Here is a 25,377-nt window from a genome sequence, read left to right on the forward strand (position 1 = left end):
TTGGGATTTAGTTCAGTGGCATAAGTGCCTGCCTGGCAAGTGTGAGGTCATGAGTTTGATCGCCATTACCAAAAAAAGAAGAAAAAAATACCGTCCAAGAGCTTGTCCAATCTGGCACATTAAATAAGATGAGTTTATGCATTTTGACTTGGGCTTCTGCCAGATGATACCATCCATGTGTGCAGAGAGCTTTCCTTTAACCCTCTGTTAGGTTCCTACAGTCTCTTCATACATGTTTATCTTACAATGCTTTAATGTCTATGCCCATGATCCCTGGACCACTTTTTGAATTCAACTCTACTAGGTTACAAAAATACTTCTGTCCCTCATCAGGAACATATCCTAACTCAACTAAATGCAAACAAAGCACTTCTAGTGGATACTGTGTGGGACAGAGGTTTATCATTCCTTCACTGACCTGTGTAGCAAACTCATGAGAAAATTTGGGTAAAAACTGAATATGAATACCTGTAAAATAGCTGGTGACCTTTACTAGGAATCTGATCTGATAAGCCCAGTGCATTCTCAAATGTAGTCAAAAGCGATTGCTGGGTTTCATTATTCTGAACCTCTGTACTCTGCCAGAAACTGAGTCTATTGCCTCCATAGCTGGTGAAGTTCTTGGTTGTCTACACTTTTTTTTCTGCTTTGTCTTAGTCATTGTGTGCCATGTTTGAACCAGCTCTAGGTGTTTCATTTCTTGGTGATACAGGTCTACAAGCCCCTTGCAGACATCACACCACTTCTCTTTATCAACACTTTCCTAAACATCTAGGAGCTTTGGGTAAATACCTGATAAGTCACCTTTAGCCGTCATTTGATTACACTTCTCAAGCAGGCAGTCTCACCCCTGCCAAGTGTAACTGGTCTGGCTATTGTTCCATAGCTTTCTTATATGCATGCTCAACCTGATCAGAAGCAGCAACACTGAAAAACAACAAGATGTTATATGTCGATGTCGCTCCCGGCCGGCAGGAAGGACACACGACAAAGTCTGGCAGTGGACAACCTTTTCTTTTATTTTCCTTCTCCGTACAGCCTGCCCTGGGATCGCTCCCAGCCGAAGCCTCCTTTGGTCCGCTCCCCGCGGCTCCTTCTAGGCTTCTACTTCCGGGCTTCTTCTTCCCCCCCAGGGGTGGCACCAGTATATATACGGATACAGTGTCCAATCATGTTAAAGTAAGCAAGGCAAGCTGATTGGCTAACATCATCAGTTGCCAGGCAGACTATATTGTTGAGCGGGTTGCTTACGCGGTAAGCAGGAAACTAATGCGCTCGATGGGAGGGGTAATCTAACTCAGGCTTTGCTCTTTACCACAGGCCTCACGTCCGCCAAGTAAGGCGACCGGGCTCGGGGCTGCGGCTCCCAACATCTCCCCCTTTTTTATTTTTTATGAATGTGCGCATCGTAGCCCTTCCTGGACTGGGTGCAGAGGCTTATGCCCTATGTGTAGGCCCACCGTAGGTCCTTGGCTTAGACCCTGGTCGGCCGTCCCATGGTCTGTCAAGGCCCTGAGGCCCTCGTCCTTTTTCTAGGGCCAGGCACAAACTGGACGGAACCTGGATGCACACAAGCTTGCACTCATTTTCTCTCCGTAAAGAAATCCCCTCGGAGAGAAATTTAGACCTGGGCAGCATCTAACAGTCCAGCGGCTTACGTGCAGGATGGGGTAGGGCCTGGCTTAGGTTGAGTCGCACCGGGGGAGTACGCTCTTACCCGTCATTGACTCTCCTACCCAGCTATGTCATAATTTTTTAGAGGAGGAGTGTGGGAAGCTCACCGCCCCTAGACTCGGTCGTAGGCTAGGCGAGCGAGCCATGCATATGCCTGAGGATCTTTTTGTCCATTTTGGGCTACCGCTATTTCTATTCATCTTGTTGGTTGGTCTGTGATGGATCTCCGGTAGGGCAGGTCTGATCTTCAGTCGAGGGCTTTGTCGCCCGTGTCAGTCTCTCCGGTACCCACAGTGGTTCTCGTCCCGATTCCTGTGGGAAAACACAAACCGTGCCTCGGTTCCAGCTGACCACTGGATCCGGGCCCATCCATTGTCCTGTCATAGATAACCGCGCCTTTGGAGGCAGGCCTTGGCTTACTCCCCCTTTTTGTTTTTTATTTTTTATTTTTTATTTTTATCTTTTTCGTTTTTTTTTTTTTTTTTTTTTTTTTTTTTATTGGTACCAGGGATCGAACTGGCGATTGCCTGCTTACAAGGCAGGCGCTTATGCCGCTAAGCTAAATCCCCAGCTCCCATTTCCTCGACCGGCGTTTTTCTCAGCCTGCTCGGCAGAGAACTCTGTGTACCAGGCTCGCCAATCCAGGTAACTACCCGAGGGCAGACACGCCTTTGCCAGCTGAATCCAGTCCGCGGGGGTGAGGGGCCCAGAAGACAGGTTCTCCAGCATGGCAATGGTGTAAGGCGCAGTCGGCCCAAAGGTTGTAACTGCATTTTTAAGTTCTCTAATCTGCTTTATCTCAAAAGGCTCCCATGCATTACGTCCCTGGCCCATAGCTACTTGTACAGGAAATATCCCGTAGGGGCCACTATCTATCCCAGGTGGTGGATGTACCTCATGAGACAAACGTCCCCCCTGCCAAAGCCGCCTGTAAAAATACCGACCCGCCGGCGGCGGAGCATAAGACGGCGGCCATGATTGGGCGGAAAATGGGGGCCCGTGCATCACTTCCTGTTCTGGCGAAGGGGAAGGGAGCTCCCGGGCGGCCGCCTCGCGGCGAGGGATCGCCTCCGGGAACAGCCCCCAAGGTGGGGCGGAAGGCTTCGCCTCCCTCTCGCGCCGGGGAGCGCTCAGGAGCTCCCTACTCCTCCGCAGACCAAGTTGAGCGGAGCGCAATTCACGGCGCAACGCTGGGAAAGAACCCTGCGACTCCTTATCGAGCGACTTAGGCTCCTGACAGCTGGTCTCTTTGGCCTCCTTGCCATTCAACTTTCCCTCGTCCTCGGAGTCAGACGACTCCGAGGCTAGAGCCCCGTCCTTCTCCTTAGCATCTTTGTTCCCTTTGACGGGCCCCTCTCGGGAGCTCCCCGACTGGGCCTGCTCAAATACCCTGCGTACTTTTGTAAGCTCTTGAGAGCTTTCTCCACAACCACCCTCGCTCTTAGTGTTGCTACCTAGCATGTTTCCCATCTTTTAATATGTTACTCACCGCGTGAGGCCCAAGGAATCCGCCACTTACGCGTGAGCCTGAGGGGAGTCTAAAAGCCCTGTAGGTGCGCGCCACCCAGAGCCCAGGCTTATCCCCAACTCACCTGTCTCGCAGCTCTGTACTGGAGCGTTGTCCGCTGTCACGTCTCGGGGGTGATCAGTCCCCGTGCGGGCCTCCAAATGTCGATGTCGCTCCCGGCCGGCAGGAAGGACACACGACAAAGTCTGGCAGTGGACAACCTTTTCTTTTATTTTTCTTCTCCGTACAGCCTGCCCTGGGATCGCTCCCAGCCGAAGCCTCCTTTGGTCCGCTCCCCGCGGCTCCTTCTAGGCTTCTACTTCCGGGCTTCTTCTTCCCCCCCAGGGGTGGCACCAGTATATATACGGATACAGTGTCCAATCATGTTAAAGTAAGCAAGGCAAGCTGATTGGCTAACATCATCAGTTGCCAGGCAGACTATATTGTTGAGCGGGTTGCTTACGCGGTAAGCAGGAAACTAACGTGCTCGATGGGAGGGGTAATCTAACTCAGGCTTTGCTCTTTACCACAGGCCTCACGTCCGCCAAGTAAGGCGACCGGGCTCGGGGCTGCGGCTCCCAACAGTTATAGTTATTTTTCTCTTGTTTTAACATTGTCTTATAATGTTTCAAAACTTTTTCATATTCTGTGTCTCTGATTGCATCTCTTGTACTTTTAGGAACAGTTTTTACTTCTTTGCTGGACATCTGGAAATTATCTTGGTATTATTTTATAGGTGAACACCTGAGAAGTTTTCGTAGACCACAGTTCACAATGGGAGTAGGTAATAAATTTTAATGCTGATTTCAGGTGAAATTTCCTGAAACCAGCTTTGTTCTGAAAAGTAAGCTTTTATCTCTTGCAACTTTTATCTTCTTCATGAATTGAGTAAAATAGACAGCAATTTCTCATCCTAAGTAAATTGAAGAGGTAGGATCTTGCAAAAGACTCAACAGCCAAAACAAGCTACATCTTGTAGACATCTCAGAGAAACAGTCATTTCCTAATGGCTCTCAATACTAGTAATAAAAGATACTTGGCATAAACAACTTACAAGCATCAACATAGGAATGAAACTGAAAAAACAATAAAACAGAAAATTAGAAGACACTTTAGTAAGATTTAACAGCAGATTTTCAACTCACCAAACCCAGGGAAAAATCTGGTGGAACAATTCTTAAGCCACCCCTAAACTCTCTAAAGTAGTAACAGTGAAAGCAAGAACGCAAGGGAATGAGGCTACAGAAAAACCCAAATAAGAAATAATTCCTCAGGGGCTGGGGATTTAGCTCAGCGGCATAAGCGCCTGCCTTGCAAGCAGGCAGTCATGAGTTCGATCCCTGGACCTGATAAAAATGAAAAAGACAAAAAAAAAAAAAAAGAAAGAAAGAATTCCTCAGATACCTATAGAGATATAGAGATGATGACTACAATGAAGGGCATGATTAGTGAATCTGGGGAAGATACAGATTTATTTAGAAAAATAGAGGAGCTTAGGAAAATGATGGAAACTATGACCGCCCAACATAGGAAAGAAATGGAATCCATGAAACAGATTCAAACAGATATCCAGGAGACTAAATATTCCATTGACAAGAATAAGCCAATACCTATCAGTAATAACCATCAATGTTAATGATCTCAATTCACTGATCAAAAGACACAGACTGGCAGAATGATCAAGAAGCAAGATCCAACAATATGTTGCATACAATAAACACATTTAATTCAAAAAGAAATTTATAGTCTGAACATCAAAGGATGGAAAACAATGCTCCATGAGATAGGAACCCAGAAAAAAAGCAAGCAAAGTGAATTTCAAGCCAAGACTGATTATGAGACACAAAGAAGGTCACTACATCCTTGTAAAAGGAACAATTCAAGAAGAGATAAAATCATAAATATATATACAACAAATACCAGTGCACCCAACTATATAAAACAAATATTAATGAGCATAAAAAATCAAATAATCTCAGATACAATTGTATTGGGGGATCTCAAAACCCCCTGGCATAAAAAACCAGATCAACTAGAAAAAACCAATAACTAAATACTGGAACTGAACCAAACATTTGAACAAACAGACTTAGGAGATGTTTAAAGAGTGTTCCACCTTACAATATCAAAATACACATTCTTCTCAGCTGCACATGGGACATTCTTCAAAGCAGACAACATACTAGCTCATAGATAATGCTTAAGTAAATGCAAATGAGCTAAAATTATTCCATGCATATTACCAGACTAAAGTACAATAAAATTGGAAATCAATGGCAAAAGAAATCACAAAAAACACGTGGGAATTAAATAGCACCCTCCTGAACAATCAATGGGTCATAGATGAAATTAAAGAAGAAATTAGACAGTTTCTACAATTAAATGATAATGACAATACAACATACCAGAGCTTATAGGACATGATGAAAGCAGTCCTACAAGGGAATTTATAGCAGTGAATATCCATACCAGAAAAACACAGCAATTGCAAATAAACAACTTAATGGTGAACCTTAAACTTCCAGAAAAAAAAAGAGTAGGCTAAGCCAAAAGTTTGTATGAGGGAGGAAATTATAAAATCAGAGCCGAGATTAACACACTGGAGACTAAAAGAAAACACAAAGAATCAATCTAAGAGTTGGTTCTTTGCAAGATTAAATAAAATTGGCAAACTCTTAGCCAATCTTATCAAAAAAAAGAAGAAAAAACTCAACTCCATGAAATTAGGAATGAAAAGGGTGAAATCACAACAGACCCTGTGGAAATTCAGATCATCAATACATACGCTGAGACCTATATTCTAATAAGTTAGAAAATGCAGAAGAAATGAAGAGATTCCTAAATATGTGTGAATTACCAAAGCTGAATCAAGAAGGTATAAAATCCTAACTAAGCCAGTATCAATCAATGAAATTGAAGATATAATTAAAAACCTACCAACACAAGAAAGCCCAGACTCTGACAGATTCACTACTGAATTCTACATTAAATTTGAAGAAGACCTAGTACCACTACTTCTCAAATTCTGTAATGAAATTGAAAGGGAAGTAATTCTGCCAGATTCATTCCTGGAAGCAAGCATTATCCTGATACTAAAACCAAAGAAATAATCCAACTAAGAAAGAGAGCTTTAGGCCAATGTCTCTAATAAACATAGATGCAAAAATTCTCAGTAACATAATAGCAAACAGAACGCATCTGTTGTATTCAGGAGTTGTGAGGAGAACAGTTAGAATCAGGACACAGAATTTATAATACTATTTTATGATGGTCACCCAGAGTAAAACATAAGAAAGTGTAGGAAATCTATCCACAACACTAAAGACAGAATATTCAGCCAAGGGCCTGGATCCCATAGCAATGTCCTGCATGAGTCCAGATGAAAACCTAGAGCCCATGACAATGCCTCCCACAAGTCCAGCTGGAGGTCTAGAGCCCACAAAAAGGACACATGCCAGTCTGTTTTATAGATCCACGCTGGGAAGACCCAAAGGTCAGCGGTGGAATCTAGATAGTCTATGCCAACAGGATGAAGGAGATGTGCTGGCAGGTTGAGGGTTCTACACCAGAGCCAGGAAGTCACTCTCATAATACAGATCAGGGTTGTTCTGAAAAGCACCACAGACATCCTCAGCAACACGGCAGTCCCAAACTCCTCCAACAATAAGAACAGTTGAGTACATGCCAGAAAGCCAGCATGAGGAGTTTGTCCTGAAAATTACAAGGTATGCGCCCTCCCCATTGGAGCCCGGAAGCAATGCTAGATGTAAGGACCAGAGCTCCCCTAAAGTAAACCACAGCCACTCTCACCAACAAGGTCCCAAGCTCCTCCAATGACAATGGTCGAACTCACACTGGGGAAGCTAGTCATAATGAACTCCTCCAGCAGAACCAACAGCTCAAACAGCAACACTTAGCGGAAGCCACAACACCTCCTTTCTCCTTCTCCACATTTCTATTTATGCTGGCAACTTTCTTCAGGTGGACCATCTATGTTCAGCACCATGGTGATTTAATTTAGCTGGTATTAAGTTCACTATGTCTTTAATCCATAACAGGATCAAATCATCAAAAAATTATACACCATGACGAATCGGATTCATCCCAGGGATGCAGAGATGGCTCAATATGTTTAAGTCAATAAATGTAATATACCATATTAACAGACTCAAGGACAAAAACCATAGAACTATCTTAATAGATGCAGAAAAAGCTTTTCACAAATCAATACCCATTTATGATCAAAACCTTACAGAAAATAGGATTAGTCTTTATTTCAATCTGGTACAAGCCACCTATGACAAACCAACAGATAACATCATACTAAATGGACAGAAAGTGAAAGCTTTCACTTTAAAATTAGAAACAAGACAAGTATTTTGCTGTCACTACTCTTATTCAATATAGTTCTGGAAACATTAGCCTGAGCAATTAGAGAAGAGAAAGAAATAAGGATAGGGAGGAAAGAAGTAAAATTATCATTATTTGCAAATGGCACGCTACTCTACATAGACTCAAAAAAAAAAAAACTACCAAAACACCTCCGGATTCAATGGCCAAATTTAGTAGAATACCTGGATACAAAGTCAACACTCAAAAGTCAATTTCTATACACAAATAACAAACTCACTGAGAGAAACCAGGGGAATAACTTTCACATTAGCATCTCAAAAGACGAAATACCTAGGAATCAATCTAATGCAGTAAAAGACCTTTATATTGAAAAATACAAAAAGTAGACTGAAGAAGATATCAGAACATGGAACAATATCCCTGTTCTTGTGTAGGAAGAATGAATATAGTGAAACTGTCCACACTTCCAAAATTGTTATACAGATTTAATGCAATCCCAATCAAAATACCAATAGCATACCTCACAGAATTAGAGAAAATACTCCTAAATGTGTGGAACCAGAAGAGACCTACAAAGCAAAACTAATGCCAGCCACCAAAGGCAGGGGGCATCACAATTTCTGACTTGAAATCGTATGACAAAACTACTGTGTTTAAAAAACATGGTAACAGCAAAATAACAGACCTGAAGATCAATGCAACATACTAGAATACTTAGGAACAACTCCAAACATGCTCAGCCACCTTATCTTTGACAAAGAAGCCAATCACCTTCACTGGAGGAAAGATAAGACTCTTTAATTAATAAATGGTACTGGAAAAACTGTCTTTCCACATGCCAAAGATTAAAACTAAATCCCTGTCTTTTACTATGCACTAAAAAATAAAATGAATCAAAGATCTAAATATTAAAACAGAACAGTAAATCTATTGGAAAACAGAATGGCTAACTCTTGAAGGATTAGGTATAGGCAAAAACTTTATGAACAAAACCCCGATTACACAGGAAATACCACAAAGAACCAACAACCTGGATTTAATCTTACTAAAAATTTTTTGAATAGCAACAACCACCACCAACAAACTGAAGAGAAAACCCAAGTGTGGAAAAAAAATTTTGCCATCTGCATCTCAGATTAAGGACTACTATCTAGAATATATATAAAGAACTCAAAAATATCAGACATTCCAAATTTAAAGACCCAATCCAAAAATTGGCATCTGAAGAAGTGAATATATACTTCTCAGATGAAGAAGTAGAAATGGCAAGTAAATATATGGAAAAATTTAACCGCCGGGGCTGTGTGGAAAAAGGAACTTTTCTCCACTGTTGGTGGGAGTGTAGACTGGTGAAACCACTGTGGAAATCAATGTTGGGAACCACAAATTCTGCACATCTCCCTATAGGTAATTCTGCATATTTCCCTCTGGGATAAAGGGAAGGAAAGGGATTATTGGTACCACTCATCTGAGATTTCCCATTGACTGTTTTAAGCATAAGATCATCTATCATTCCTAAATTATCTCAGAATTATACTCAAGGTCAAGATACTTCCATGCATAAGATTATCTACGTACTCTTGAGCCTCTGTCTTGATGAATCGTAATCCTTTACTAGCTCCACATATCACTGTATACACTAAATAAATAGTGGCTGCTTTGGGAGTGAAGGAGATTGATCCAGAGACATTGACTTCCCATTGATGGAATAATACACTTGTGTCTTATACTTTTATTTTTTTCTTGAATTTGCATTTCTTGCATTCTTGAGACTGACAGTCAGAACTTATGGCCGGGTTCCTGATATTGACAATCAGGACTCTTGGTCAGGTTCCCAATAAATCAGTATGAAGATTCTTCAAAAAACTAAAACTAGAGGTTCCATTTGAACCAGCTATTCCCCTTCTTGGTATTTTCCTGGAATAAACAAAAGCATCAAACCACAATAATATATGCACAATTTTGCTTTGAGCAGCAGTTTGTAATAATTAAATCTTGGAAACAAAAGCCCATCAATCAATGAATGAATAAAGAAGGTATGGGTTTTTTTTATACAATGGAGTACTACTCTGCCCTAAAGAAAGAAAAGCTCGAGACATTTCTACCTAAATGGATACACCTCAAGACCATATTCTTTTTTTTTCTTTTGATACCAAGATTGAAACTCAAGACCTTGTGCTTGCTGGGCAGCCACTTATACCACTGAGCTATATCTCCAGGCCATCAAGATCCTATTCTTTTTTTTTCAAATCCATTTTATTCTTATAAGGAAAAAGAAGACGCAGGAAAAAACTACAACAAAGTTTTAAAGCACATCAATTGGCAGTAACAACAGTACATACATTGTGACTGTCATCTTAAGTGAAATAAATTGGACACACATCAGTGTGAGAAATCAAAAGTATAAAATAAATATAGATATGGACCAAAAACATATAATAGACATTGTGAAATAGGAAGAAAATGTTCAAATAGGAAGGGGAACTAAGGAGGGGGAAAGGGGACACAAACAAAGGTAAAAGAAAAAAGAGAACAGAAAAAAAATGGAGGGCTAGGGAGTTAGCTCAGTGGCTCAAGTGCTTGCCTAGAAGCACAAGATCATGAGTTTGACTCCTGGTACCAAAAAAAAAGTACAAATAGAAACACTGCTTTTGTAAATAAGGATGGGAAGAGGGATTGAAGGGAGAAAAGAGAATGGGAAACATTAAGATATATCATGTACAGATACAAATTCCTTACGATGAATGCTATCATTATGTATACCTAAAATGTATAAGTAAAATTGATTTTTTACAAGAAGTAACTACAAATCACTAGAATAACTAGAATTTTAAAAAATACCAAATTTTTGGTCAGATATAGTGCTACACATTGACACCTCTTGAGCCCTACATTTAACTAGTACCCTGTATTTGACTCAGGAGAACGTAAAATTACTTAAGGTACAAGTCCCATGAGAAAAGCAGAATGAGCTGTACCACAAGAGAAAAATTAACCTGCTCAACAAAGAAGCAGGATACAGGTGTCAACCAAAATTTAATGTAGGATTCTAGCTAAACTGTTTCCAGGATGTCTTTTTGTGGTTTTCTGTTTTAAAAGCTCTGTAACTTTCCAGTTCAGTGCCATTTAGTGGGACTCTGAAACAGGGGTCTCTATGCGAGTGATCACTGAGCTCAGCTAATTTAATTCCAAATTTATCAGTTTGGCTGCTTAGATTCCTATTACTGTTCATGAACTCACTTCACACACCTATAATCCTAGCATTCGGGAGGCTGAGGCAGGAGGGTTGCCACAAGTTCAAAGCCAGTCTGAGCTACATAGTGAGTTCAAGGCCAGTCTGAACTACACTGTAAGACCTTGTCTCAAAAACAAACAACAACAAAAAATATAAATAAAAATACCAAGGTTGATGAGAATGCAGAGAAATTGGAGTTCTCATATTCTGTATCGGAATGCAAAACTGTTCAACCACTGGCAAATAACATAAGAAATTCTTAGAAAATTAAACATACATCTACCATATGATCCAGTCATCTACTCTCTGATATTTACCCAAGAAAAAAAGAAATGTATTGTTGGAAGTGGTTGAAGCTGGAAATTAGCCACACATGCAAGGCTGGGGCATGATCATCCCAAGAACAAAGAGCACCTGGGGCAAGCCACTTGAAGAAGCTCCTCAGCCCAGAGAACACCTACCCCCAGGACAATCTGAACAGTGAGTTGCTAATACAACAAGGTGTCATGTTGACATTAAGTTGCTAAAATGTATAAATCAATGCCCCTGCAGTGAGGAGCCAGTATCTTTCCTCCTGATGGAGGTTTGTGCTCCACCTGACCCCAGCTTTGTGTCTTCATTAGTATCTCATCCTCTTGCAGCCCTTCACCCCAAGAACCTCAAGAGCCGCATGGGTTATAGCAATATATGTTCATATATATTTCCCTGATCACAAACCTTTATAGTAGCTCTACTGGAAATAACGTGAAACTGAATGTGACGGGACAATCCACAGTCCAACAGATGGTGGATAACCAAATTGCAACACATCAATACAATGGCGTAGACTTACCAAAAAAAAAAAAAAAAAAAGGAATATACAGGACAAATTGAAAAATAATTACAGTGAGTGAAAGAAACCAAGCAACACCAGGACATAGATTATGATTCTCTTTATATATAAATCTTCAGAAAATAAAGATTTAACCTAAAGACAGTAGATCACTAGTTGCTTAGGTGTAGGAGACTGGGAAGGAAAAATGACAGTTTAAATATGTCGTATATATTGTATGTCAATTATACTTCAACACTATTTTTAAAATCTGATGCTTAGGAAGGGAAGAGAAAAGGCGAGCCAGAAAGAGAAAGGAAGGGTGGAGGAGAGTGCATATGACCAAAAAATGACATGTGTGTGTATGGAAATGCCACAGCAAAACCAGTAATTTGTTCAACTAACATCACCAAATAATTATTTTTTTAAAACCTGCAACTTAGCTGTCCTATTTTAAGAACAGTGGAAAGAAAGCAGCACAGAAATCTCAGTTAAAGGCCTCAGTGACGTTTGTGAATTACGCAAGTATGCAAAGAATCTATGCTTCCTCCACTCAGCCAAGTTTTAGCAAGGATATAAGCATCTCACTGCTATTCTCCAGAAATGGTATTAAACACCATTGTGTCTGTTTTCAGAAAAGAGTGACCTAATCGGCATGAAATGAAATCCATGTCTTGTAAGATATTTACAATTATGCATATAATTCACATCTACAAACCTTTTAAAAAGAATTTTCTAGTTGCAGAGTGTTTAATATGTGAACTTTCTGCACATAAATTTCAACACATCAGGTTATTTACTTTCTTAGAACCTTAGCATTCAGATCTCTAAAATACTATCAGAAATTAGAAAACCCAGAGAAGAGCAGACTTTGCCAGTGGCAAAGTCTTTGTTGGGAGCAAGACCATCTTCTTTCTCCCTCTGCTCTGAGAGACATTTGTTCCCATTTCCATGATCAGTAATCTTGAATAAGTCAAGCTCTTGACTTTTTTTTTTTTTGACAAGCCTCCCTCCATCCACTAGACTCCAGAGGTTCAAGAGGAAGATTTCTGCTATAATCATGACTCATCATTTCATAACAAGGCATCCAACCTCATCCATTTAGGGCTGTGATAACCACACAACTCTTCTGGGCTGGCCTTTACCTATCTAAATCAGCTCTGCTGGATCCTGGAGTTGGGGCCTCACTTTACAGACTTTGTTGAACGGCTGAAGGGGAAATATCTCAACATCCCCATTTCTAATTGCAAATGGAAGGAGTTCTCCAGGATGACATGTGTTACCTGGTGTGTTTTGACTTTAAAGAAGGATTTAAACATCAGGCCCCTAAATAAAAGCATGAAGCAGCCTTAACTTTAATGTCCTAACCTCTCTGTCACGCGCTGTGTAGAAACTCATTATCTCCATAGTTAATACTATGGTAGAGGTAAATCTAGCTTATTCAAGCATATTCAATTATTTGATCTTTGACAAAGGGACCAAAGACATCTACTAGAGGAAAGACAGCCTCTTTTAAAAATGTCTTTCGGAACACTAGTTAGCACAGGCAGAGTGCTGAACCTTAGATTAATATTCTCTCACCATAAACTCAAACTAAACTAAAATCAAAATATATCAAAGAACTAAATGTTAAAACAGAAACATTAAACTGTCGGAAGACAAAATAGGTAAAACTCTTGAAGTCACAGGCATACGGTAATCAATGACTTTCTGAAAAGAACCCTCACTGTACAGGACATAGCACCCACAGTCAACAAATTAGATCATTAAGAATTAAAAAGCTTCTGCACGGCAAAGAAACAAACAACAGAGTGGAAAGACAAACTACAAAATACGAAAAATGTTCGCCAACTGTACCTCAGACACAGGATCAATATCTAGAACATAGATAGGACTAAAAAAATTAGACTCCCCCAAAATAGAAGTTCAAGTCAAAAAAATGGGCAAGTGAAATAGTCACTTCACAGAAGTACAAGTGGTCAGTAAATATGTAAAGAAATGCTCAAACATTGCTGACCATTAGAGAAACACAAATTAAAACAACAGTAAGATTTCACAAACAAGTCCATTTGATCCAGCTCTTCCCTTTCTAGGTGTCTTCCCAAAACAGCTAAAGACATCATATGACAGCGACACATGCATATTCATGTTTATAGTAGCACAATTCACAAAAGCTAAATTTTGGAAGCAATCTATACATGTATTAGTGATGACTGGATTTTAAAATATGGTACTTATACCATATGGTATATGGTATTTATAAACAATGGTGTACTACACTGCCGTAAAGACAAATTATTTGTAGGAAAATGGATGGCCTTGATACGTACACACACAAGCATAAATATTGTACGGTTTCTCTGAGAAATCAAAATTATAAATAAAAAGCAAAATAAAAGATAGATAAGATGTGGTGAGATAAGAATTTTCTCAAATGCAGAAGGGATCAAGAGATGGAGGGAGGGTAGAGGGAACAAAGGGAAAGGGGGTGAGAAAAAGAATAAAGATGTGTTAAGTACTTATACCAACTCCCTACAAGGAATGTAAACATTATGTACTGCAAACATGTACTAATTTAAGAACAGAAAGAAACCGTTACTAACAGCAATTGTAAATTACAGTACTGCCTAATCTTGAACACTAACTTAATATTTATACACCATCTTTTTCCTAAATGCATGCTTAAATAAAAAACCTCACATAATTTACTGAGAAAAAAAAGCTTCAGAGAGCAGGACCTAGAATCAAACTAAAACCAAATCCTGAAATGGCACAGACCTCAAAAAGCCAATTGGCCAATTGCGTTTGACAGCGAAGTTTCTCCTCCATCCAAACCCAGCCCACTTCCGGGGGCACCACCCACCTTCCCACGCTGGAGCCCCGCCTCCACACCTGACCCTGATTCCCATTGGGCAAATCCTGACGCTGTATACACACTCGACTCACGCACGTTTGGTCTGGGCGTCTTCGCGCCTGCGCAGCGGTGCCGTCCGGCGGCTGGAAACTGGGGTCTTGGGGGGAGGGGGGCGGAGGTCAGGCCGAATCTTCCTCCGTAATAAGAAGCGACGCGTCCCGCGGTCCTGGCTCCGTGGGTCCGGTCGAGTCGGGCCTGGGCGCCGGAGCTGCTGTGGCTCCAGCCGCGGCGGGCGCGATGGAGGCCGTGCCGGAGCCCAGCGCTGTCGCCGGGGGAGGCCGAGGCAGCCGACGGTGCTAGTAGATGAAGCGGCGGTGGCGGCCCGGGCTCTCCATGAGCAAGCGGCGGCGGCGACGGGTGCGGTGGCACCGGCGGTTTTCGGTCCCTGGGGAGGTACGCGGAGTCGGCTTCCTGGGGGCCTGAGACTGGCCGATGCGTGGGCGCCCCCAGGTCCGACCAGACCTCCCAGGCGCGGGGCTGCAGGAGAGTGGCCCCGCGCGCCCTTCCCGAGCCTTGCGCGCTTGGCTTTGCAGAGCAGCTTTTGGGGCCCCGGGTCGGGGGAAGACTCCAAAGATCCCCGAACCCTAGGAGGGTCTGGCATCCAGTGCCTGGGCCAGCTTGGGGAACCCGCTGCCACTCCTGGGAATGATCGTACAGGAATGGTGTTGTTTTGTCAGGAAATAGAGATGCGGGGCATCGTCCAGGTTTATGCAAAGTGGAGGCCCTATTGCAGCAGGAAAATCAAGCCGTCCCCTAGCGCTTCCAGCACGGTGCCTGACGACAGCCTTTCCAACGATGTGACAACAACTTACGGCAGTTTTAAGAAAAACCCTGTGCTGGAGTTTGCTCTCCTTTTTGCCTTCTCCTCCTATTTTTATTGAAGTTAGCTTTGAACAAGTCACCGAGTTTATGCTGAAACTACATTGAGTGTCATTTAGTTCTTCCAGCCCACCTCTTAAGTTAGTTTTGTGCCATACCTAACATTGTAGTTTAATTCTCTTCGATTATAACTGTGGCTGGCTTTGCAATTGCCGTCATTTGGTGATGTCTGAGAGATAATTTGAAGAAAAATGGTAGAAATTTGTTTACTCTTCCCTTCCAGTGCAGTATTTAAGAACTCGAGCTCTTTATGCAATCTTCAACCTTCTTACAAGATTCTTTAAAAACTTAACATAGAAGTCAAACGTGGTGACTTCTATCTAATCCCACACTCAGGAGGCTGAGCAGAGGGAGGTTGACACAGGAAGATCATTGCGAGCTCAAGACCAGCCTGAACCGTATGTCAGGACCCTGTCTCCAGAAAGGCAAGGGAGAAAAAAAAACCTCAAACCATGAAGAAAAATCTTTTTGCTTTTAAATATTTGAATGGCTTAGGACTTTTTAAAATGTAAATGATGCAGGTCAGTTTCCATTAAGTGAGCTTGTTTTCCTAGGCTTCAGATTAACCACACCCTGTAAGTGGTTGACTTTATAAAGCCAATGTGTTAGCTGGTGATATATAAACAGCTACACTTAAGGCTAAATATAGTGTTGAATATGTCGGAGTGCACAGGACCATGCTTCAGGAGGGAAACATTGCACATGTGAGTTTAATATATTATGAAAACAAAATTTTGACCTGCTGCTATTGCAAAAGTTTTGAATTTAGTTTTTTACACACAAGTCTGGTCTACAGTATTATTGAGGGATGAATTTGAGGATGTGCTTCTTGAAAAGAGGATCTGAACAAGACAGACTTCAGTCTCTGTTTCTCAGGCGCTTACCTTTTTTCACAAAAATACATTTTTCTGTAAAAGTAAAATTAGAAATAATATGATGTTTTCAGTTTATATATTTGTCCCAAATAAAGTGAAGTCCAGTAGACCTAGACTTTTTCAATACAATTTCAGGATGTTTTTTAAATTTTGCTTTATATGACACACGACATATATTTCGTTTTAATACTCTCAGTGACTTGTAGAGCAATATTTAACTCTCTTCAAGGTTCAGAGCAGGATATTTCTGTTTATTCAAAAGCCAGGGGGAGGGAAGAATCAGGATATTTATCAAGTCTTGAATCAAATTTTAATAGCATGGCATCTGTGGTTAGAAATACAGGATGTTTAGCACAATGCTAAATTGCAAGTGGAAACCCTAAAGAAAGGAAATAATTGGCTATGTTACTCTTTAGCAACACTCTCATGATTACTCTGCAAGTGTCCTGTTTCAGAGTTAAATGCCAGAACTGGGCTGCATCTATAGCAACAGGTGGTATTCCTTCATGGTTTGTATACTAAGAGTGTGTCATATAATTAGCAATAGCAAAAAGGCCACTACTGTAAATAGCTACTATTCTCTATCCCAAACTAAGTATTCCATTATATCAATTTCTTAAGTGGAGCCACCTATAATAAGGAAGTGAAGCACAGCTAGTATTTTGGAGGGAGGCAAAGACTTACCTTGGGAATACATAAGAACAAACCTGTTTTGTATCTTTTAATATTTTTTTACTTAGGGTTTATTACAGAGTTTTTCTATATCACTTACAGATAAAATGTTACATAGTTAACATATAGGCCTATCAAATGGGCATTCTATACCTCAAAAAAGTTTTGCCTTACATACACCACATTGAAATTTTTGTTACATTAGAAGGCTATCTTACAACCTATCTCTTTAGTTTTTTTTTTTAAATTTAGATACACCTCATGCCTCATATAAACAGAACACTTACTTGTTTTGTTTTAAATTTTTAAAATGCAGAATGAAGACACTGTTCGAAGAGATCAAAGCATCAATTAAAAATAACTATAACCAAGATCGATCATTTTGGAGGCCCGTTCTTCCTTGGGGAGGTGTTTTTACTATCAAAGCTGGCCGTAAAGCAGTATCCTGTACACCACTCTATGTTGAAATAAGACTGAAAAATACCTGCACCATAGATGGATTCTTGATGTTGTTGTATGTCATCCTTAATGAAAATGAGAATTTCCCCAGGGAACTCTCTCTTCATTTTGGTAAAGAATTTGTAGACTGTTTTCTTTATTTAATGGACACCTACAGTTTTACAACTGTGAAGCTACTTTGGATTTGGGACAAAATGGAAAAGCAGCAATACAAATCTGAAGTTCATAAAGCTTCATTAGTAATTGATCTGTTTGGGAATGAGCATGATAATTTTACAAAAAATCTTGAAAATCTTATGTCTACCATTCAAGAAAGTTACTGCTCCAACAGGCGATGCCCGACTCGAGTGCAGGGAGATCAGCAGCGCACAATTAATATAAAGTAAGTTGCCCTAAATCCATCTCATCGTGTGCATTTTTTTTTTAGTGAACATTGCTTTCGGCTATAATATTTATATACAGAAACAAGTGATAACCTTTCAGTAGTCAACTAATGGAATTACTCAATATGCAAAGTTTTTTGCTCTGTTTTTACTAATATGACTGTGAAGGTAATTCTTTGCACGATCAGTTTAATCCCTGGAAGAACACTTCAGTGCTCTGAAATATTTCTCCCTCAGTATGAATCTTTGTTCAGAAGGCCAGGTTATAATCGCAGACAGAAACTCAGATCTGTACCTCATGGATGTTAGCTTTTACACTGCTGCGAAAGTCCTGGGAGCCAGCAGTGTTTGTGGCTTCACAGAGAAGGCAGCCCTCCAAGCCGGCAAATAACAGGGACAAAGGCCAAACTGGCAAGCTCTGTGGAGTGCTGGGAACTATTAAAGCCCCCAGGGGACATTAGTTGGAAAAGGAGTGATTGCCAGTGGAGGAAAAACAGACCCAAACATGTTGTTAGGAAGGGTATTTGTTCCTGCGCTCCAGAAAAACAGACTAATAGATTGTTTGCTAATTTATCACACTCATTTTTTCTGAAATATAGTTTCCTTATATTGCTGCTATGATGGGGTTGATTTTGAAATCTACCAGAAGAAAATATTTTCTTACTCTGCATCATAATAGACTAAAAATTGTTTCATAGATCATGTTGATTTTTAAAAACTAGTATCTCACCAGTTGTAATTCTAGCACTCAGGAGGCTCAGGCCGGAGGACCATAGTGAGTTTGAAGCCTGCCTGGGTTTCAAAGTGAGTTCAAGGCCAACTGAACTGCATAGTGAAATTCTGACTCTTAATAAATCTAAGCTGGTATCTTGGGCTGGGCATGTGGCTCAGTGGTAGCCACATACAGGTAACCTGTAATTCTATCCTTAGCACCACAAAAAATACGAAAAATAACAAATAAAATAGTCTTTTAACCCATAAATGTTTTAATACTAATGAAATTTGTATAATTTTATGTTATACAAATTTTATGTTTATAATTGTATATTTCTCTTAATATTTTCATCATACTCTTGTTAAGCTTCTGCCTTTTTAAAAAATTTGTATTTAAAACATCTGCACCTGACTCCAACAGTGGCTTTTCTGTTTGTTTGTTTGTTTGTTCTTTAGTTTTGAGACAAAGACTTACTAAGTAGTTCAGGCTGGCCTTGAATTTATTGTGTATCCCAGGTTGGCCTCAAACTCTGGGCACCCCTCCTGCCTCAGCCTCCTGAGTGCTGGGATTATAGGCAAGCACTACCATGCCCACGGTTAGGTCTTAGTTTCTACTCACTAAACCATACTGCTTCAATTTAGGTACCACTTTTTTTTTTTTTTTGAGTGAAGTAGCAACAACTGCATATTTCAGGATCACTTTACAGAAAATTTTAATGTTTTTTGGAAAACCTGGTGTATCGATATGAGTTCCACAGGTTTTTATGTTATCTTGAAGGAGTATAGAAGTTGTACTAGTATACTCGGTTCTGCTAGTAATGAATTGACCTGTAGAATTTGTTAACCTAATAATGTACTAACCAGTAAGATGTTGAAGCAGTTCTTACATGCGTTTTACAATTATTTTAGTCCTCCCCAAGAAATTCCTCATGGAAATTTGATACGACTGGCTGTGGATGAGTTATTCTGTTCCAAGATTGAATTATGTGAAGAACATGGGTGAGCATTCAACAGACATTTAAGATGAAAGTACTTCTTTTCTATTTTGTTTATAAGGAAGCCTGGACTGATGATAGGCTCTTTGAAGTTAATACAGTGTGAAATAGCAATTAATAAGTGGTTAGGAAGCCTGACTTCTTTACTGTGCTATCTTATGTTGTATTTTCATTATCAAATATCTATCATTCATAGAACATATGGTATTACAGCTAATTCACAAATGCAAAGCAAACACTTTTTTTCCTATAAAATCAGATCCCAACTAATCAGAACCCCCAACTAGATTCTGTTTTCCTGTATTCCTCATTTAGGAGAAAGAGATTGTCAACCAAAAAGTATAACACAGAAAAAAGCATCCAGCAGGGTAAAACACATTAATTGCAATCCATTATCAATTTTGTGTCTACCATATTGTACAATGAGAATTAATGTTTAGAAAGATGGTCTTACAACTATTTAACCACAAAGTGAGAAAGACAAAAGCACTGTCACTTATTTATTCTTAATAAGTTCAAAAACTGAATATAGTTTAGCAACAAGCACTGAAGTAAGTGATTTTCTGGTTAATTTAATGTAGTCAGTAACGTCTGTTAAGCGGAGACTATGCCCTGAGTATTCCAGTTAATCAAAATGTTACTGTACAGTGTTTGTTGTATTCTAGTCTTCATTGTATGAAAAGAATAAAATAAAAATAAAGGAGAGAGAGAGAATTTTCATCATACAAATAGAAAATCCTCAAAGGAAAAAGGAAAAATTAGTCATATTCTTCCTGTCTTAGTCATGATATGAAACTAGCATAAAAAGAAAAAATTATACATAAATAAAAGCTTTTATAATAATGACTCAGATTTTCATAGCCCCAAGGACCCTTAGCTACCTTTTCCAAAGTTTTTAAAGTATCGCTTCTAGCATAGAGAACACATATAAACTTATAGGAATAGGTACAGAAACCTATACCATTAATGATACTCAGATAATAATGCTTACTAGAAGACTAAAGTCGTAAACACAACTCATAAGTATTTAAAAGCTTCATCCCAAGTATAATAATGTTTATGCACATTTTCCATTTTAGGTGTGGTGGCTTAAGAGAATTTTCCCAACGAGTTTTCTGCCATGGAGCACCTCCTTTTGTTGTCTTAAATATGCAGCATTGGAAATCTGAAGATCTGGCATATGTACCCTATTACTTGGATTTATCTGATCACAAGTAGGTGTATTTTGGATTGCATGTTTAAAAAAGTAAAAAAAACAGTAGTTTATCACAGTTTTGACTAGCCATTAAAATACTGTTTTTAAAAAGATCCTACGGGCGCAGCACCTGCCTGGCAAGCACAAGGTCATGATTTCGATTTCTGGTACCAAAAAAAAAGAGCCTACATATCTCTAAATTTATATATTCTGAGTAGGATCAGAATCTACTAAGGGAGAGACTCACTAGCAGTGGACATAGTGGTACGGAACAGACAGATTTGAGTTCAAAACCTGTCCCCTCTTTCACCAGCTATATAGGGTCAATAGCTTAACAAGTGTACACACCAGTTTTTTGGCAGTACTAGGAGTTGAACCCAGGCCTTTTCAGTGAGCTGTATCTGGAGCACTGGAATAACAGCCTGTACCACCATGCCCAGCTTAGTTTTCTTATCTGTAAAATAGAGGTGACAGTATCTACTTGGTGCCATTACTGTGAGGATTTACTAATACAGTACAGAATAATGCCTGACACACAAAGAGGCAGACAGTAAATACTGCTATTATTTGTATTTTAAGTCAAAGTACCATATAGTATTATATAAGAGATCATCATTTAAATATTATTTGTACTAATGTTTTTTGTTATCATTATAAATAAAAATACCTACATACAGATCAGAAGCTAGCCAGGCATGATGGCACACACCTGTAGTCCCAGCACTCTGGAAGCTGATTTGGGAGGATAACTGCAAGTTGGAGGCAAAAAAAAAAAAAAGAATATAGAGGGTACTTATAACTTTTTACTTTAAAAGTTCTTGGGTATGTTTCTTTTTTAATAGAATACAGATTATGAGTTTATCTGTTAATATCGGATTTTTAATTCGTAAATTATATCACTTTTTAAATATTTTACTTGAAATTTATAATACATGATTTACACAAAAAAAGAATGCAAAGAGTCGTCTTATTCCTTAGCTTAGAATGTAAAAAAGGATACATCTTAAGGTATTCTAAGGTCAGGCATGGTGGCACACACATGTAATCCCAGCACTTGGGAGGCTGAGGCAGGAGGATCAGTGAGTTCAAGGCCAGCCTGAACTGCCTAGTGAAACACTGTCTCAAAAAGACAAAACAACAAATGAAAAATAAGCAAGGTATTGCAATTTTCTGCTGCACTTTGTCGTTTGCAGATACTTGTTGGAAGGTGCCACATTATTTAACAAAGAGGAACATCATTATTCTGCAGCTTTCCAGATTGATGGACATTGGATGCACTATGATGGGCTCAGAAATGTGAATTTAATTTTGTTAAATAAACCCCCAGAGTTTCTCCTCTTGTCATCGTTGGTTTATATTCGAGCAACAGAGAAATAAATACAGACTGATGCTAAATTAAGTTGTTTTCCCGCCTGCCCATGCCCCCCCCCAAGACAAAGGGCTTTTATTTTGTGTATACTTGGTATCCAAGGCAACAGTTCAACTATACTAGTTTCAGAAGTGTAGTTCCCAGTGTTTTGCTCCAGGTAAAGTTTTTATATAGAAGATCTATGCAAAAATTTGTATTTCTTTTTTATATTTCGTGGGTTATTTTTATATAAGCACATTTTATGTTGAAATAAAACCTATCTGTAGTCTTTGTATTTTTTATTTATATGTACTGCAAAAGTTTTTACAATTCTATCCTTAAATCTAAAGAAATCTAAGAAAATACTTTATCACTTGAATTCTAAATTTTTCTTTTTGGATATCCAAGTAAAATCTGGTAAAAAGTCAGTATTTTAATTTGTATAAATTTCAGAGTTCAGGATATATCTGAGTGTATCTCTTTGCCCTACCTCAACTATAATCCGAAGTGCACTATTGGGATTTAACGTGGATTTGAATGTATAATTTATGGGTGACTTAGTTAATTTTACACATTGCTTTGCCTAATTTCCTTGCAGCAGTTTTTAAAAATAGTTACGTGAGAATTGTTTTCTGGGCTTAAATGGTTTCTTTATAATGGTAAATTACTGTAACTGCTTGGTAAAATATTGTAAACCTGCCAGTGGATTTCCAAGTGTTAAGTAAGCTTCCAGTTTTAATGTTATTGTTTGTTTGTTTTTTAAAGAGAAGAACAAACAAACAACAAAAGTAAAATGACAATAAAAAACAATAGCAATATAGGATATCAAAACAAGATGATAGGAATTTAGCAATGGTTGTTATATTGCATATTGTTATTTAAAGTTATTGTCCAAGAGATTTAGCTCAGTGGCTCAAGCGCTTGCCTGGTTAAGTGTGAGGTCGTGCGTTTGATCCCTGGTACCAAAAAATAAAAAAAGTTATTGTCCAAAGAAATTATATAACTACCCTAAATATTAGCCTCATAGTTAAATGTTATGGAAATTCTCCAATAAAAAGCCATTTTACAGAAAAAGCATCTATAAAATGTAATATGCGACTGGATGCTTCTTAGTATTGGGCTAACAAAAATGTCTTTATTTGAGCAAGTATCCTACTACTGAACTACATCTCCAGCCCAATGTCTCTTTACCTAGTTAAGTTTTATATTGCCACAGAGGAAAAATCACACTTTTAGAGGAATAATTGCTGGCTCTCTTGTAGTAGTAATTGTTATCATGAAGCTTTGATTTGCAATATAAATCACTAATTGTATAGATTTCAAAGTATTTTTATAATGACTTCAAGATTGCTAGTGCTTTTAAAGGAAAACCATCAAGATTCTCATGGGAAAATATTTTTTGGAGCTTATCCCCATTCATTTTAGTGTTTACATTTCAACACAATCTCCATTAGCTTTGGAGTTGAGATTAGGTGCAATATATTTGAAGATGTCTTCAGGACTCCTCAGTTCACTGCCGTATACCAAATTGCTAAAGTTTCATTCAGTAAATTGCTACATTGCCTTGGTGCTGCATTGAGATAACTTTCTATAAGAATAGATAATGTGGGTGAAGCATTGCTAAGAATTCCTCACTCTGAGTGAATGCTATGAGAAGTACTTTTATACCTAAGATAAATGTCTTATTTTACCAAAAAATCCCAGCATTTATTTAAATGGTCTCCCAAGGATTTGGCTTACAGTAAACTTAATGTGTAACATATTACAGTATTGCATGAATCAAAGTATTTAAGAACACAAAGACTCGAATATATGTAAGTGGTATAATTAACAAATTATTAATATCAATAAGCTATTCCTAATGCAGATTTATTCTTTTAAGAATTGCACTTTATTTGGAATATTAGTTTATCATAAAACAATGACTTACCTACCTCACAGGGTTGTTGTGAGGATTAAGATGTTTGTTAAAATCTTGATTACCTTGAATGTGCTAATAAACATTTTTTCTACCTCTTTTATGAGGCAGTCTCTCAAATTCTCTCTTGAACTTTTCAGATATTTTAGAAAATATTTAGACAGTAGCTCATGTCACTAATTGGGTAATGGGAATTAAATTTGTCTTTGTTGTTATGGTATAGTGCCTGGTTGGAAGCAAGAAACTCCCAAGCTCACTAAGCAGTGGTGAACAGAAAAAAAGAGTCAGAATGAATGAACTAATTGCACGTGCCTGTAATCCCAGCGCTCTGCAGGCTGAGGCAAGAGGACCACAAATTGAAACCCTACTCAGGCAGTTTACTGACGTAGTGAAATCCTGTCATAAAACAAAGATCTGAGGATGTAGCTCAGGGCAACGGGCCCTGGGTTCAGACACCAGTACCACCAAAAAGAAAGAAGGGGTGGGGATAGGAAAGGAAAAAGAACAAAACTGGACTCTAAAATGTAAAGCCAAGGGTGTGGAAATTTCTTTACAATTCCAAACACCCTTGGAGAAATCAAAATAATCTCTCAGAGAAAAAGAAGCAAAAGATATGAGGGAATAATCCAACTATGTTTTTAATCAAAATACCACAAACCACTACATATTTATGAGAGAGCAACAATAATTTTTAAACCTTGGTTATAATCAGAGGAAATAAAGGACAAAGCAAATTTAAAAAGGAATCTACAACTTTTTTCTTTTCAACATAGAAATCTTTTTCTTTCCAATTTGAATAATTTTACTTATTCCTTCAAAATAGTTTTTCATTTATAAGTTATTTGGGGTTTTAAAAATATTGATTTATTTACTATTGTTTGGTACTGAAAATCAAACTCACAATGTCGTGCTGGCTAGGCAGGCACCGTGCTGCTGAGCTATATCCCCAGCCCTAATTATTTGGTTTAATATCTGAGGTACTGTCATTAGATCTGATCTAATAAACCAGGAAGAGAAGCTGTTAAGGCCTGAGTAAATAAGAGTGACTCATGTTCTATTTCTGGGACTTAAGGGCAAACAAACTAAGCAAATGATTACTATGACATGTGAACAAAGAGATGTGCATGTTGAATATATGACCCATATGGTGTCATAACTAAGTTAACGACACATAATTAATTGAAAATAAGGCATTACAAGTAAGTAGATAAGGTAAGCAATTCATATAAGATGACCGTTAATAGTACAACCCAAACAAACACTTGTACTCTCATCTTCCTTGGTTAATGTTCTGCTCTGAAATTGCATAGCTTTTAAAGTTCATCTTACTGAGGCAATCATAGAAAGGTCTGAAAGCTGATGTTTGCTGTCAGGGTCTTCCATCCTACGTAACTGGCCCAGCTCACACCTCCATGTGCTCTGGATAGTCTCCTTCCTATGATTTC

General features: G+C 38.9%; 2 protein-coding genes and 1 long non-coding RNA gene across 6 annotated transcripts in view; 1 reads left to right on the forward strand and 2 right to left on the reverse strand.

Annotated features, from left to right (window-relative positions):
- Positions 1 to 15,180, reverse strand: part of LOC134475696 (uncharacterized protein DKFZp434B061-like) — a 76,189-nt gene extending 61,009 nt beyond the window's left edge. Inside the window, exon 1 of the mRNA XM_063246997.1 lies at positions 14,531 to 15,180. Coding sequence (XP_063103067.1) covers positions 14,531 to 15,095 — 565 coding nt within the window. The 5' untranslated portion in view covers positions 15,096 to 15,180. The remainder of the gene's footprint in view (positions 1 to 14,530) is intronic.
- LOC134475698 (uncharacterized) lies at positions 996 to 14,351 on the reverse strand. The gene is made up of 2 exons (XR_010046881.1): positions 3,267 to 14,351; positions 996 to 1,986 (listed from the first exon to the last, which is right to left on the reverse strand). It is a non-coding gene; the product is annotated as an uncharacterized LOC134475698 (long non-coding RNA).
- On the forward strand, positions 14,711 to 24,035 carry CUNH14orf28 (chromosome unknown C14orf28 homolog). Of its 4 annotated transcripts, none has more exons than XM_003471765.5 (5): positions 14,711 to 14,887; positions 17,237 to 17,761; positions 19,386 to 19,475; positions 20,551 to 20,685; positions 21,860 to 24,035. In XM_003471765.5, the coding sequence occupies exons 2-5, from the start codon at positions 17,238 to 17,240 to the stop codon at positions 22,041 to 22,043; spliced, it is 933 nt and encodes a 310-aa protein (XP_003471813.2). In that variant the 5' UTR covers positions 14,711 to 14,887; position 17,237; the 3' UTR covers positions 22,044 to 24,035. The 4 variants fall into 4 exon arrangements, with proteins under 4 accessions (XP_003471813.2, XP_013010203.2, XP_063103055.1 ...); XM_013154749.3 differs by having other exon boundaries at positions 14,712 to 14,851; XM_063246985.1 differs by lacking the exon at positions 14,711 to 14,887 and adding an exon at positions 15,786 to 15,894.
- The last annotated feature ends 1,342 nt before the right edge of the window (positions 24,036 to 25,377 follow it).

Source organism: Cavia porcellus, unplaced genomic scaffold (genome assembly GCF_034190915.1).
Source record: "Cavia porcellus strain 051 isolate PalLab524CR breed Dunkin Hartley unplaced genomic scaffold, mCavPor4.1 scaffold_1, whole genome shotgun sequence".
Classification (NCBI taxonomy): Eukaryota; Metazoa; Chordata; class Mammalia; order Rodentia; family Caviidae; genus Cavia; species Cavia porcellus.